Here is a 13494-nt window from a genome sequence, read left to right as displayed (position 1 = left end):
GCTGTATGTCAATTATATCTCAATATAACTAGAAGGAAAAAAATAAAAACAAAGTAGGATTAAAAAAACCCAAAACACTTATTTAGTGTTCAAAAGGGAAAGACATTGTTAACTGCATAATAGACAACAACAGCAACAAAATAAAACAAAAAGGGCAAAAAAAAGCCCATGAAAAGCATACATGATATTATTAGGTTAAAAAAAAAAATCTCCTCCAGGGGACTTCCCTGGTGGTCTAGTGGTTAGGATCTGGTGCTTTCACTGCTGTGGCCAGGTTCAATCCCTGATCTGGGAACTGAGATCCTGAAAGCTGCATGGGGCAGCCAAAAAAAAAAAGAAAAGAAAAGGAAAAAAAATCTCCTCCAAAATTATGAAAATCAATGTTGGGATATAGCCAAGGGCAGAAAAAGGCAACATTAATGGAGTTATTGCCAATATTATCGACTAGATGAATCAACAAACAAAATGACATAGACCTGACAAAAAAAATCATTATACACAAAGATAAATGTTGGTTCATTCAGATGTCACTGATTTTGGACATATTCTAAGCACAGGCAAACTTCATTATATAAATATTTGGCAGCGAATTCCTCCATTTGGAGATCGTATTATATTTCATTCTAGTCTTTTGAGGATCATACATCTAAAGAATGTAGAACTTCCCTAGTGGTGCAGTGGTTAAGAATCCGCCTGCCAACGCAGGAGACATGTGTTTAAGCCCTGGTCTGGGAAGATTCCACATGCCGTGGAGCAATTAAGCCCATGCGCCACAACTGCTGAGCCTGTGCTCTAGAGCCCGTGAGCCACAACTACCGAGCCCATGCACCACAACTACTGAAGCCCTCATGCCTAGAGCCCATGCTCCACAACAAGAGACGCCACCATGATGAGAAGCCCAAGCACTGCGACAAAGAGTAGCCCCTGCTTGCTGCAACTAGAGAAAAGCCCACGCACAGCAACGAAGACCCAATGCAGCCAAAAATAAATAAATATATTTTTTAAAAAAATGAAGAACATAGCTATTTATCTCAATTATCAAAAATATACTGCATTTCATAGACACAAAAAGCAATTCCATTCCCAACCAATCAAATAAGAGTAGGTAAGCAAAGGTAGGTGGATCAGTACAAACCTATCATCTCCTAAGAAAATTACTTAAAATGCCTGCCCTGTTTATGGAATGCTACTGGTGTCATCTTTTTATATACATTTTATTACATTTAGTTGGCAACTTGTACTGTTTGTTTCTGCTTACCTTGCCTGAACTCGAATCTCCTGCCACAGAGGCATGGGGCACATCTCCCGTTGACTTTTTCTGCACTTCTGGGGTTGGACACGTTTTCCCCCTATCTTCCACAGATTTCTTGGCATCAGTAGTTTCGTGTTCGCTTTTACTTTGTCTTTTTACTCCTGTTATTTCTCTACCCTTCTTTGCTGAGGCTTCTTTATCTTCTTTCTTGGCCTGTTCACTTTCTTTCTTTTCCATTTGTTCTTTTGCTTTTTGTTGCTTCTCTGTGATTTCATCTTCTTCAGCTTCTTGTTTCTTTCTGTCTTTTTGTTCTTCTTCTTTCCTCAGTTTCTCTTTCTGTTCCTCTTGCTGCCTTTCTCTAAGTTCTTTTTCTTGTTTGTTTTTCTCCATTAGAAGAGCAGTTTCCACATGAATACGAGCTTTTTCTTCATCTGTTAACATGGCAGTTGGAGGGGGAAATACTGGTTTGGTGGACCGATCAGGAACAACTTTTCCATTCTGAGGAGACTGTTGCTCATGATCTGTACTTTCAGATTTTATTCTATGATCTTCAGGCAATTTGACTGCTGGTTTTTTAGTACGATCAATCTATATCAACAAAAACAGAGAAAAACATACTTTTGTCAAAATCCAGGAACACAGTAACCTCAGTTCTTGATATCAAGTTGTAATAAAAGAACCATCACTGTGTGGAGACAACATCTACCAAAACATCTACTTGTAAATTATACTATGTCAAGATTTCTTGGAAGGCACTTGGCACTTACGTCCTCTTGATTCCACACTTTCAATACCCTGATATGTTCTGTATATGAAGAGTTCACTCTAAAACATAAAACCCAGACCTGGGCATACCTAACGTTCCATTTCTATATAACCAACTGCCTACTCAATATCTTCGTGTGAGTGTCTCACATATACCACAAACCTAAAACGGCCAAAAGTGAATTCATGATTTCGCCCCACAAACACATGGGTGTGACCACTATGCAAATAGTTGCTCAAACTAGAAAATGTATTTCTCCACACTGTTACCAGAGTAATCATTTTAAAGCACAAATCCAACCACCGACTTAAAACCTTATTTTATTTATTTTTTATTTATTTATTTTTTTGTTACGCGGGCCTCTCACTGTTGTGGCCTCTCCCGTTGCGGAGCACAGGCTCCAGATGCACTGGCTCAGCGGCCATGGCTCACGGGCCCAGCCGCTCCGCGGCATGTGGGATCTTCCTGGACCGGGGCACAAACCTGTATCCCCTGCATCAGCAGGCGGACTCTCAACCACTGTGCCACCAGGGAAGCCCAAAACCTTATTTTAAATAGCCATTCACTGTACTTAGATTACATCTAAAATCCTTGCCATGCCTGTGTGGTATCACTTTTGCCTATCTCCCCAATCTTATCTCATACTACTTGTTACATCAGCCATACTTGCCTCCCTCCACTTAATTCTGCAAAGATGCCATGCTCCTTCCCAACTCAGGTCTTTATACCAGCTGTTCATCTAGACAAACCCCACCACAACATTAGATCTTGGCTTAAATATCTCTTCCTTCAACACTTCCCTGATCCCTAAGACTAGCCAAGTCCCCTGATATATGCCCTCATAATACCCTATTCTTTTCCCTCATAGTACTTACTGGGATTCTGATTAAATAACTATAATTGTCTGTTTAAAATCTTTCCTCCCTCTGAGCACGTAAGCTCCAGGAGGGTAGAGATTGTGCCTGACACTTAGTAAATAAATGTTGCAGGGAAAATGAATAAAATATTCCATAACAACTTTCATAAGAGATAAGATACTAAAGACAAACTGAGTAATTACCTCAATTTAACAACATACTAACCATACAAAATTGTTAAAAGTGACCCTAACATCATTTCTTGAGAATGAAGTTTACTGAAACAAAAATGAGAATATCTGCCAGTAACAACCTGTGTAGTGTTCTTACAAAATGAACTATGTTTTTCCATTAGAAACACTGCCATAGGAAGAAGGAATCATTCCTTTGCTCCTTACTTCTCTTTTTGCCTCTTCACTTAAAATAAAAACAAAACTATTCCACGCCTCCTTTTCTAAATTTATCTGAGAATGAAGTGGAAAGAACCACTATGAGAATGAAGTTAATAAAAGGTGAACAAGAACCAAAATAAATGTTTTCATCCATATTTTGGCAACAATCCATTTTCCATTCATATTAAAAGCATAGCTATGATCTTGTTACTTTCAAGTTTAAAATTCTTTAATGGTTTCCTTTTGCCTACGGGATAAAACTCCAAAAGAGATCCAAGTCTCTCTTGATGACTTCTGTCCACTTTTCCAATCTTATCTACCATCACACTCACCTGTCTCCAAATGAGAGCTGTGCCCAAGCATGTCAAAACTACTCACTGACCCCAGAACATGCTTTGTGCCTTCAGTCATACAATTTTCCACTTGTTTCTCAAATCCTACTCAATCCTTAAAACTCAGGTAAAAATACTACCTCCTCCATGAAGAACCCCTGATGATACCCACTCTCAGTCAGAATTTCTCTCCTTGCTGTGTGCTCTAGTGACTATTAAAAACAGTTAGGATATTCTGCATTATGCTGTGGCTGATTTTGTCCATGTTTCTCCTAAATGTCAGATAGAATCCATGGCTTACCTATATTTGTAAACCTTCATGTCTTGTTTCATATAGGAAATCCTCAAAATGTGTTTGATAAATTGTACATATCTCGGAAAGTCACAAAGGGATTAGGGGGCAAATAACATGTTGATTAAGTTGAAAGGAAGTGCAATATCATAAGCTCTTTTTAAAATTTCTTAAATTTCCATTTTAAGAATAATTCATTCAAATACTACTTAGTCTTAAGATTTAATCAGAAATATTAAAAGCAGGCCGTAAAAAATGAAGAAATGAACCACTTCATTTTATAACAAAAAAATGACTAATTTTCTAACCAGAGCCTGCTCCACAAACCAGATGTCATCCACTTCAAATGTGAAATACTATTTAAATATATCTGAGGAAAAAAAATTAAAAGTAAATGCTAAAAAATCTTGTTGGAAAACACACAGCAAAGAATCAGTTAACCTTCCTTTAAGTAAAATGTAATGAAGAGAAAAATGCTACAAGTTTTTTACTGTAACATCTTTTTAAAAAAAATAAATTTATTTATTTTATTTATTTTATTCTTGGCTGTGTTAGGTCTTCGTTGCTGTGCACAGGCTTTCTCTAGTTGCGGCGAGCGGGGACTACTCTTTGTTGCAGCGCGCAGGCTTCTCATTGTGGTGGCTTCTCTTGTTGGGAGCACAGGCTCTAGGCGTGCGGGCTTCAGTAGTTGTGGCATGTGGGCTCAGTAGTTGTGGCTTGTGGGCTCTAGAGCACAGGCTCAGCAGTTGTGGTACATGGGCTTAGTTGCTCCGTGGCATGTGTGATCTTCCTGGACCAGGGCTTGAACCTGTGTCCCCTGCACTGGCAGGCAGATTCTTAATCACTGTGCCACAAGGAAAGCTCCCTATTGTAACATCTTTTATTTAAACTCTTTTAAATAATTATTGTTAAAACATGCCTGTTATTTATGTGTCAAATTCTAAGGAAATGGAACTAAAGAACTATTTCAAAACCAAAATATTGACATCACATATCTATCACCTGTAAGCCAAATTATTTGGGAAAATATTATGAATTAAATTATAATAAAAAACACCTGGAAGTGTTTTTCACCTTCACTGTGCTAATACTGTCTTTCATTAGTACTGCCTGTACTAAGTGGACCCAGCTGGGTTTAAAATCCTTCCAATTAGCTATTCTAATATTGCTGTGGCAGTAAGATAATTACAATGAAAAATTTTTATAGCAAAAAAGGTACCAAAACATATAGATATTTCTCAATATTTTTCTTTCTAAAATATTGAAGGCATATATATGCTAGATACATATTTCTATACTATATATTTAATATAACATTAAAAAAAGAGAGACAATAAAGTTAAAAGAAAATCAAGATCATACCTGTGGAACATTCTTTATAATAGGCACTGACTGAATTATGGGTGAAACATCAGATTTAGAAGCAGCAATTGGTTCAACTGGTGTCGACATATTCAGTGGTCCTACTCTCTCATCTTGATTGTTTATCAATTCTATGTTTTCATTGACTTCTGTAGGAGGTGTCATCTGGGCAGCAGGTTTAGAAGGAACTGATTCTTCCAGTGAGGGGTAAGTAAAATCCACTAAAATCCCCAAAAGAATAAAAATATTTTTGAAAGAACAGCAAACCCCACAAACAGTACTTCATATCTCATGCATGTTATATGTGATAGTTAAATGTAAACTAAGAGGTGACAGCCACAACAGCCTTAAAGAATTAATAAACATTAACTTTCAGGATGGGGACATCTTGTATTTTTATGCCTAAAAGCAAACTGCTATCTGACAGGACAAACGCACACACAACCAAGAACATTACCCCGAGAACATAAATAAAGTTTATTTTACCGAAGCAATTTTAAACAAAAATTTTCACATACATACATGAGACAGACACCTCTTCATTCTTGCCTCGTGGGGGTGGAGTGACTTTAGCATTTGTTGTATACTGTGGATAACAAAGGAGCCAATTTTCATAGCCTCCTTCTAAAACCAAAGGCTCATTGTGCAGGACAGTTTTACTTTCCCACTATAAAATAAGGAAATAGTATGTTTAACATGGAGGCAGCCTCTTGACAGATAAAAACGCAACAAAACTGAATATTAAAATTGCTCTTAAAAGATTCATCTTCTAAATGATTAAAAAAAAGAAGAGAGCTGAATTCAAAATTCAGCATTAAGTGAAACAAATGGATAGATCAGGTTTTTAAAACCACACGAGTAATCCATGATCTTAGAAGAAAAATAGGAAAACAACTTAATACACAATAAAAATCTTCTATAACCTCATCACCCAGAGATACCACTTTAACATTTTAGAGTTTATTTTTACAGTTCTCTACATACTTCTTTTTAACTTTATTTTTATAAAACAATGAAACTTATGCTGCTTTTCTCTTACCTGAACATCTGTTATTAATAAAGAACTATCTCATCATCTGTAATGAACAGATAATATTGTATTTTATACAGACATACACACACGCCAAAACTGAATCAATCATTTGAACAATTAATATTTTTCCTATTTAATTATAAACAATGCTGAGATAAAAACTAAAGATCCTCATACATGTACATACCCAATCAAGTCCATTAGGGAAAATCCCCACAAGTGGAGCTCCTAAGCCAAGGGTCATGAACATTTTAAGGCTTTTAATGTATATTGCTAATCTTTGAAATGATCTTTTAAAAATATGTTTGTGTATTCTGTACAATAATTTCCTAGGGGAACTGTTGGCTTAAAAGTTTGGTAGATGCCACCAAACTGCCCTTCAAAAAGACAATACCAATTTACACATTTACCAGCAGTGTATGAGAATGCCTGTTATAAGTCTTTATAATTTTTATCAAACTGGTGGACATAAAGTAGGTTGTTTTATTTTATTTATTTATTTATTTATTTATTTAGGCTCTGTTTGATCTTCGTTGCTGTGTGCGGGCTTTTCTCTGGTTGCGGCGAGCATGGGCTACTCTGTGAGCGTGGGCTACTCTTCATTGCGGTGCACAGGCTTCTCATTGTGGAGGCTCCTCATTGCGGTGGCTTCTCTTGTTGCAGAGCACGGGCTCTAGGTGCATGGGATTCAGTAGTTGTGGCACGTGGGCTCAGTAGTTGTGGCTTGTGGGCTCTAGAGCACAGGTTCAGTAGTTGTGGCACATGGGCTTAGCTGCTCTGCGGCATGTGCGATCTTCCTGGACCATGGCTTGAATCTGTGTCCCCTACACTGGCAGGCAGATTCTTAACCACTGCACCTCCAGAAAAGCCCAGGTTGTTTTAATTACTATTGATTTGTGAAGCTGAACATATTTTAATATGTTTATTAACCCTTTATAGTCTATGGCTTAACTAATCTCATCTTTTGCCCATTTTTCTATAGAATTTGCTATTTTCTTGGTAAACAGTGAATGTACTCTGAATATTAAGGAAAATAGGTCTTTATCATATTTGTTACAAATATTTTCCCTTAATTGACTTTTTACTTTATTTGCGGTGTTTGTAACATGGTCAAAAATATTAGCTTCTTGGTTCAGGATCAAGGTAATAAAAACACTTATCAATGCTTTTTCCTAGTAGTTCATTGTTTGAATCAACATATTTATATCTTAAAAAAAAAAACAAAAAAACCCATATTTATATCTTTTACCCATTTGGAATCTAGTGTGGTCTAAGAAATAAGGTAGGGATCCCCTTTCTTTTACTTGCTGGCTAGCCAGCTGTCCTCAAACCAGTTATTTCAATCCATCTTTTCCTCACTGATCTGTTATGTCACCTTTATCATACACTAAACTTTCAGGTAACTTTATGAAGCTGCCACTTTTTTAGGTCAAATCCCCTATACACGAACCTTCAAGTTGCAAACTTTCAAAGATACACATGTGCATTCCATCAAAGTCAGGCGTGAGTGAAGTTGCAGCTTGCCCTCCATCTCCTATTGCTGACGATCCTTCAGCTCTACCATCTCCCACCTCCTCTCCCTCCTCCAGTCAGTAACTCTTCTCGCCTGTTCACTCGATGCCAGCCCCTGTATGCCAGCTGTTGTGCTGTACTACTGTACTTTTCAAAGTACTGTACTGTAAGATTAAAAATGTTTTATTTTTTTGTGTTTGGTTTTTATGTAATACTTGTGTGAAAAGTATTATAAACCTAATACAGTACAGTACTATATAGCAGATTGTATTAGCTGGGTACCTAGGCTAACTCTGTTGGACTTACGAACAAATGGGACTTACGAACACGCTCTTGGAACAGAACTTGTTCGTATGTAGGGGACTTAACTGTAGTTGAATATTGGCAATCTCATATGTTGGCCTATAGCTGGGTATATTTCTAGATTCCATACTTTGAAGCATGATTTGTTTCAAGGCTTTTACTCTCCTGGAGGGCAATGTTCCATCAATTGACCCTCTTACCAGCAGACTGAGTTTTATACTTACCCATGCTCACCAGCATTCAGTGCTATTATTGTTTAATAATTTAACAAATTAAACTGAGTATTATTTTTTATCTTTGTTAATTTGATGATGAAAGTGGCATCTACTGTTTCAATTTGCATTTCTCTGATTACTAGTCAAGTTGACATTATGTTTTTGTCACTTGCATATCTTCTTCTGTTCACGTCTGTGTCCACTGCTTATTTAAACATTTTATCTTAAGTAATTTTCTTATTTATTTGCAAAAGCTCTTCAGATTTTAGGTGTTCTAAATCACTGTCATATTTGTTGCAAATATTTTTTTTTGTCTTCCACCTTCAAATCTGGTATTTTTTTGCACACCTAAGTTTTTGTTTTATTAAGTCAAACCTATCAATCTCTTTTTCCTTAGTGACTTTTTCCTTTGCCTTTATGTTTCATAACAAAAAATAACACTTTTTTCCAGACAATTTATGTTTCGGAAAATTCTAATATCCCACTTTATAAAGATCAGTTTATTGTCATTGGGTGAGTCAAAACTGGTCTTTTAAATCTGAATTTTTTTTTTTTTTTTTTTTGCTGTACGCGGGCCTCTCACTGCTGCAGCCTCTCCCATTGCGGAGCACAGGCTCCGGACGCGCAGGCTCAGCGGCCATGGCTCACGGGCCCAGCCTTTCCGCGGCATGTGGGATCCTCCCGGACCGGGGCACGAACCCGTGTGCCCTCCATCGGCAGGCGGACTCTCAACCACTGCGCCACCAGAGAAGCCCTAAATCTGAATTTTTTAAAAGTCTACAACCAAAGCATGTCGGACCTTCATGTCCTTAAGATAATCAACTAGTCGACATACCTTTCTAACAACCAGAGAAGGCTTACAATTACAGTAAACTAATAAGGAAACTTGCTAACCTTGAAAAGTGCATCTTTCAGACTCCGTAGAGTTGTTCCAAGTTGTAAATCTTTTGCAGTACTAAACCAGTCAAGAAGTACCACATAATCCACACTCCCTCTCTTCTTCCATGTGTCTTTAGAATCATCTGGGAGGTTTGCTTCAATCCAAGTAGCAGTGACTCTGAAATGTATTAACATTTGTATTGGGGCAAAAGTAGATGAGAGGTCCTAACATACTAATATAAGACACTGAGTTTTGTTCTTCAGTCTTTATCATACCATAGCAAACTTTTTTTTTTTTTTTTTTGGCCATGCTGCAGGGCTTATGGGATTTTAGTTCCCTGAACAGGGATCGAACCAGGGCCCTCATCAGTGACAGCTTGAAGTCCTAACCACTGGACTGTGAAGAAATTTCCCCATACCATAGCAAACTTTAAAACAGCTTCCTTTCTAAGGTCAGACTGTATGTTAAGATAGTATATAGCCTAAAGTGTTTAACACCTTTACCACTGCATAATATTAGAATATATTATAGTAATTATTAGAGACTGAAATAGACTCAGTTGACCCTTTATGTAAAAAAAAAAAATAGGGCCAAAAATGAAAACACAGGAAGTCACGTGAGTATGTCTCAGCCAAATATAAATAATTGGTGGTGGGGGGGGGCACCTGGGTAACACTTTATATTTTAGTTCTCTTATATCTATAGAGATAATTAATAGTTAACCAAATACCAAAATGCTTATTTAACAAACACATACAGCATTTACTATGTGCCAGGTGCTATTCTAAATGTTTTATTCTCACTGACTCTCACTAGATCCTCACTATACTCCTATAAAAACAGGCATTATTATCTTCATTTTATAGATGAGAAAACAGGCCCAAAGAGGTTAAGTAACCTACCCAAGGTTACAGTTGCCAAGTGGAGCCAGAATTCAAATTCAGGCAATCTGGCTCACGTATATTCTCTACGCTGTTTTGCTGTGCTGCCTTCTACATCATCACCTGTGAACAATACCAACTCTATACTAAAGCATGCTGTTCACGTCCTCCTTCACTCACACAAAAGCTTAAGTTCTTACCTAAGGGCCTTCCCATGGCCTGATGCATGGCCCCTCTCTCCAGTCCTATTACTTCAACTTCCTCGTTACTAACTTACCCCCCCTTTCTCCACTCCACCCTTGGCTCCCTTGTAATTCCTGGTTTATGCAGGTATGCGCCTGCCTAATTACCTTTGCTCCTACTGTCCCCTCTGTCTGGAACCCTCTTCCCTCAGATAACTGCATCACTCATTTCCCTTATCTCAAGATTAGCTCACGAATAACTTTTCCACAAAGCCTTCATGGATTAAAATTTTCAATGCTCACCCCAACATACACACTTGACACAACCATCTCCATAGCACTTATCAACAGCAGATACACATTTTAAGATTTATTGTCTGTCTCACCTATCCCACCTCCCTGTTAAAATATAAGCTCCATGAAGCAAAGATTTTTGTCTGTTCAATGATTTAGCTCCAGCACTTAGAACCACAGTAACTCAGCCCATAATAAGTGCTCAGTAAATATCTGCTGAATGATGGAATGAATAATACAGATTTGCTCCTCCAGGAAAGGAACTACATATTATTCCTAGCAAAGCACATAGGTATTTCAGGTATTTAACTGGCGATATTGGCAAGCTGGGCAGAAACTTGTATTCTAAGTAAAACTAAATGGTTTAACTAATTGAAGGGGAAAAAACCCTGTTCCTATATAATAATGTTGGTTACCGTACCTTCTAGGAAATAAAGAAAAAGAAAGAAATATAAAATACTGTTTCATAATAAGTCTCATTTGATATATAGAGATTAGAAGGCTTGGTCAACAAAGAATGAGAAAAATTGAAACATGATATTCTTAAGGACAATTTCTGATACTAAGGATATACTTGCCTAAATCACTCTAAAAACTCAACATTAGTATTCTGCAGAATGCTAGTTTGGGAAACAATAATATCAGTCAGTACTCCCCAAACTTCAGTCTTTCATGTAACCCCTTCACAAGCTGCTGCAACTCTGCTCTACCTTGTCTAATGTGTAATGTTTTAATGTAATTATTTAACTGAAAGTGATCCTTTACTTAAATTTGTTTTAACAGGAAACGGTATATTCCTATATATATGGAAAATAGCATCATATCCAATAAATAAAGATAATCCTAAAAGTAAATAAAACAGATCAGTAAATTATGCTATGTTCACATAATAGATCACCATATAGCAATGAGAATAAACGAATTACAACTACACACAATAATATACATGACTCTTATAAACATAAGGTTGAGTACAAGAAGCCAGACATAAAAGACTTTAGACTGTATGGTTCCGTTTATATAAACTACAAAAACAAAATCTATTCTGTTGGTGGTTGGTTCCCTTGGGTGGGTGGGGATAAGGGCAGCCAATGACAGGTGGCATAAGAGAGGCTTCTGCAGTGATGGTAATGTTCTGTTTCTTGGTCCAGATGCTAGGTAAATGGATGCATTCAGTTTTTGAAAACTGACTGGGCAAATGAATACTGAGGATAAGAGTGATTTTGTGTGTATATTATGCTGTATTAAAATTTTAAAACAGATAGTAAAAAACTAGTCATATAGTATTCACCATTAGCTAGCTGAAGATACTGTTGCCTACAATGAGCTCTGAGGCCTGCTCTCTTGTAAGAAAGGGTATTATCAAATACTAAAAAGGAATGCTAGCACCAAATTGAAACTTCTTTTAACTAATTCAGAAGGACTGAAACAGAAATTAAAAGGTAATAATTCTCTTGGTATGCAATTCATCTTCAATCTTCAACCTAAACTCATCTTGAGATTCACATTAGTCAAATTCTCACATTTTGGGAAGCAGTTTATAAAAGTCACCAGCTTTCTGTCAGTAAAGATTAGATCATCAAAGATTAATCATAACTTTCTCTTTTCAAATCCTGGAAATATATTCATACCTACTTGATTAGACTATGCACCCTCATCTCATTTTTTTTCCTTTTAAAATTTTTATTTTATTTTAAAAAATTTCTTGTCTCTCTTTTTTTAATTTTTTGTTTTCCTTTCTAATCTCATTTTTAAATATCATACTTACAAAGCACTTTATTCTTCAGGTTGAACATTCATAAGCCTTGGCAATATGCTAAAAACTATGCAAATTTTACTACCTAACTTTAAAAATGTATCTTTTTAAGGTTGCTTAAGTTAGTACTGGAATGAACCATAGATTTTAACTAATCCAGTCCCATAAACTAAGACCTAGAGAGGTTATATAATTTTTATAACACTCATAATAGTTGAAAATGGCACTGGACTGGAGTTTTAGCCCTATCACTATGATGATAGTTTCTAATATACCATATATTCATGCAAGTAACTTTATTTTATAGGTTAAAGGCCTTCTTATCAAAAAAAGAAAAAAAAAGGTATTTTTTTTTAGTAAGTCCTTACTAGTGCCAGGCACTGTGTTATCTGTGTGCATATATAAAATTTGTCATTTAAACTCACAACTTCTGAGATAGGTACTATCATTATTCCCATTTCACAGATGGAAACATGGGCTTAGAGAGGTTAGGCCACTAGCTAGAAGTAATGTAGCTAATAAGAGATGGAGTTATAATATATAGTCTGAATACAGTCTGATTTTAGAGCCTGTAGTTTTTCTTAATCACTTAGCTATCCTGCTTCTTCTTTGAAAAAGTATTTGTGTAATCTTTTACCACAGATAACAGTATGGGGAATTTCAAAATAGAAAGCAATTCAAATAAAAAATAGCAGGAGAAATTAGTCAACAAACACCTGGGGAAATAGGACACACAAGGGAGTTTCATTTCTCTTCTAATAAGACTCCAAATGTCACAGATAAGAAAAAACAGCCAAACTGGAATGTCCTTTACACTACCCTTCAGAAAGGGTAAGGTGTGCCACTAAGGAGCAAAGAATGAAAAGGTCCACAGGAAAAGAAAAGACTACTTTATCACATTTAGCTTGGATGCTAAGTAGTAATATTTACTACTACTATCCACAGTTTACCATTTTATCTAAATATACAGCAACCCACCCTGGACTGATGGCTTCTTCAGGAACACTGAGAGAATTTGAAATATGGGAATCCAGATAATCCTGCATTCTTCGAGCATCCATTATAATCAAGCTGATGTTTTTATCCATCCTCATTGTGTAAAGCTCCTTTGCTGTGATTGCTCCTTGGAATCGAGAGAGACAATATAAGTGACAAGAAACACCTAGTTCCGTGTGCTATCATATC

At 36.5% G+C, this 13494-nt stretch overlaps 1 protein-coding gene across 10 annotated transcripts in view; it reads right to left on the bottom strand.

Moving 5' to 3' along the window:
• Positions 1 to 13494, bottom strand: part of USP8 (ubiquitin specific peptidase 8) — a 99444-nt gene that overhangs the window by 17810 nt on the left and 68140 nt on the right. For 6 of the 10 annotated variants that reach the window (XM_067029227.1, XM_067029232.1, XM_067029226.1 and 3 more), the window contains exons 7-11: positions 13288 to 13432; positions 9211 to 9373; positions 5776 to 5920; positions 5254 to 5474; positions 1259 to 1840 (exon numbers count right to left, since the gene is read on the bottom strand). In XM_067029227.1, the coding sequence (XP_066885328.1) occupies positions 1259 to 1840; positions 5254 to 5474; positions 5776 to 5920; positions 9211 to 9373; positions 13288 to 13432 (1256 nt within the window). The remainder of the gene's footprint in view (positions 1 to 1258; positions 1841 to 5253; positions 5475 to 5775; positions 5921 to 9210; positions 9374 to 13287; positions 13433 to 13494) is intronic. The other 4 variants (XM_067029230.1, XM_067029229.1, XM_067029228.1 and 1 more) reach the window with 1 other exon arrangement.

This window comes from Kogia breviceps, chromosome 3, assembly GCF_026419965.1.
Source record: "Kogia breviceps isolate mKogBre1 chromosome 3, mKogBre1 haplotype 1, whole genome shotgun sequence".
NCBI classification, from domain to species: Eukaryota; Metazoa; Chordata; class Mammalia; order Artiodactyla; family Physeteridae; genus Kogia; species Kogia breviceps.
This window is presented reverse-complemented; position numbering and strand designations above follow the sequence as displayed.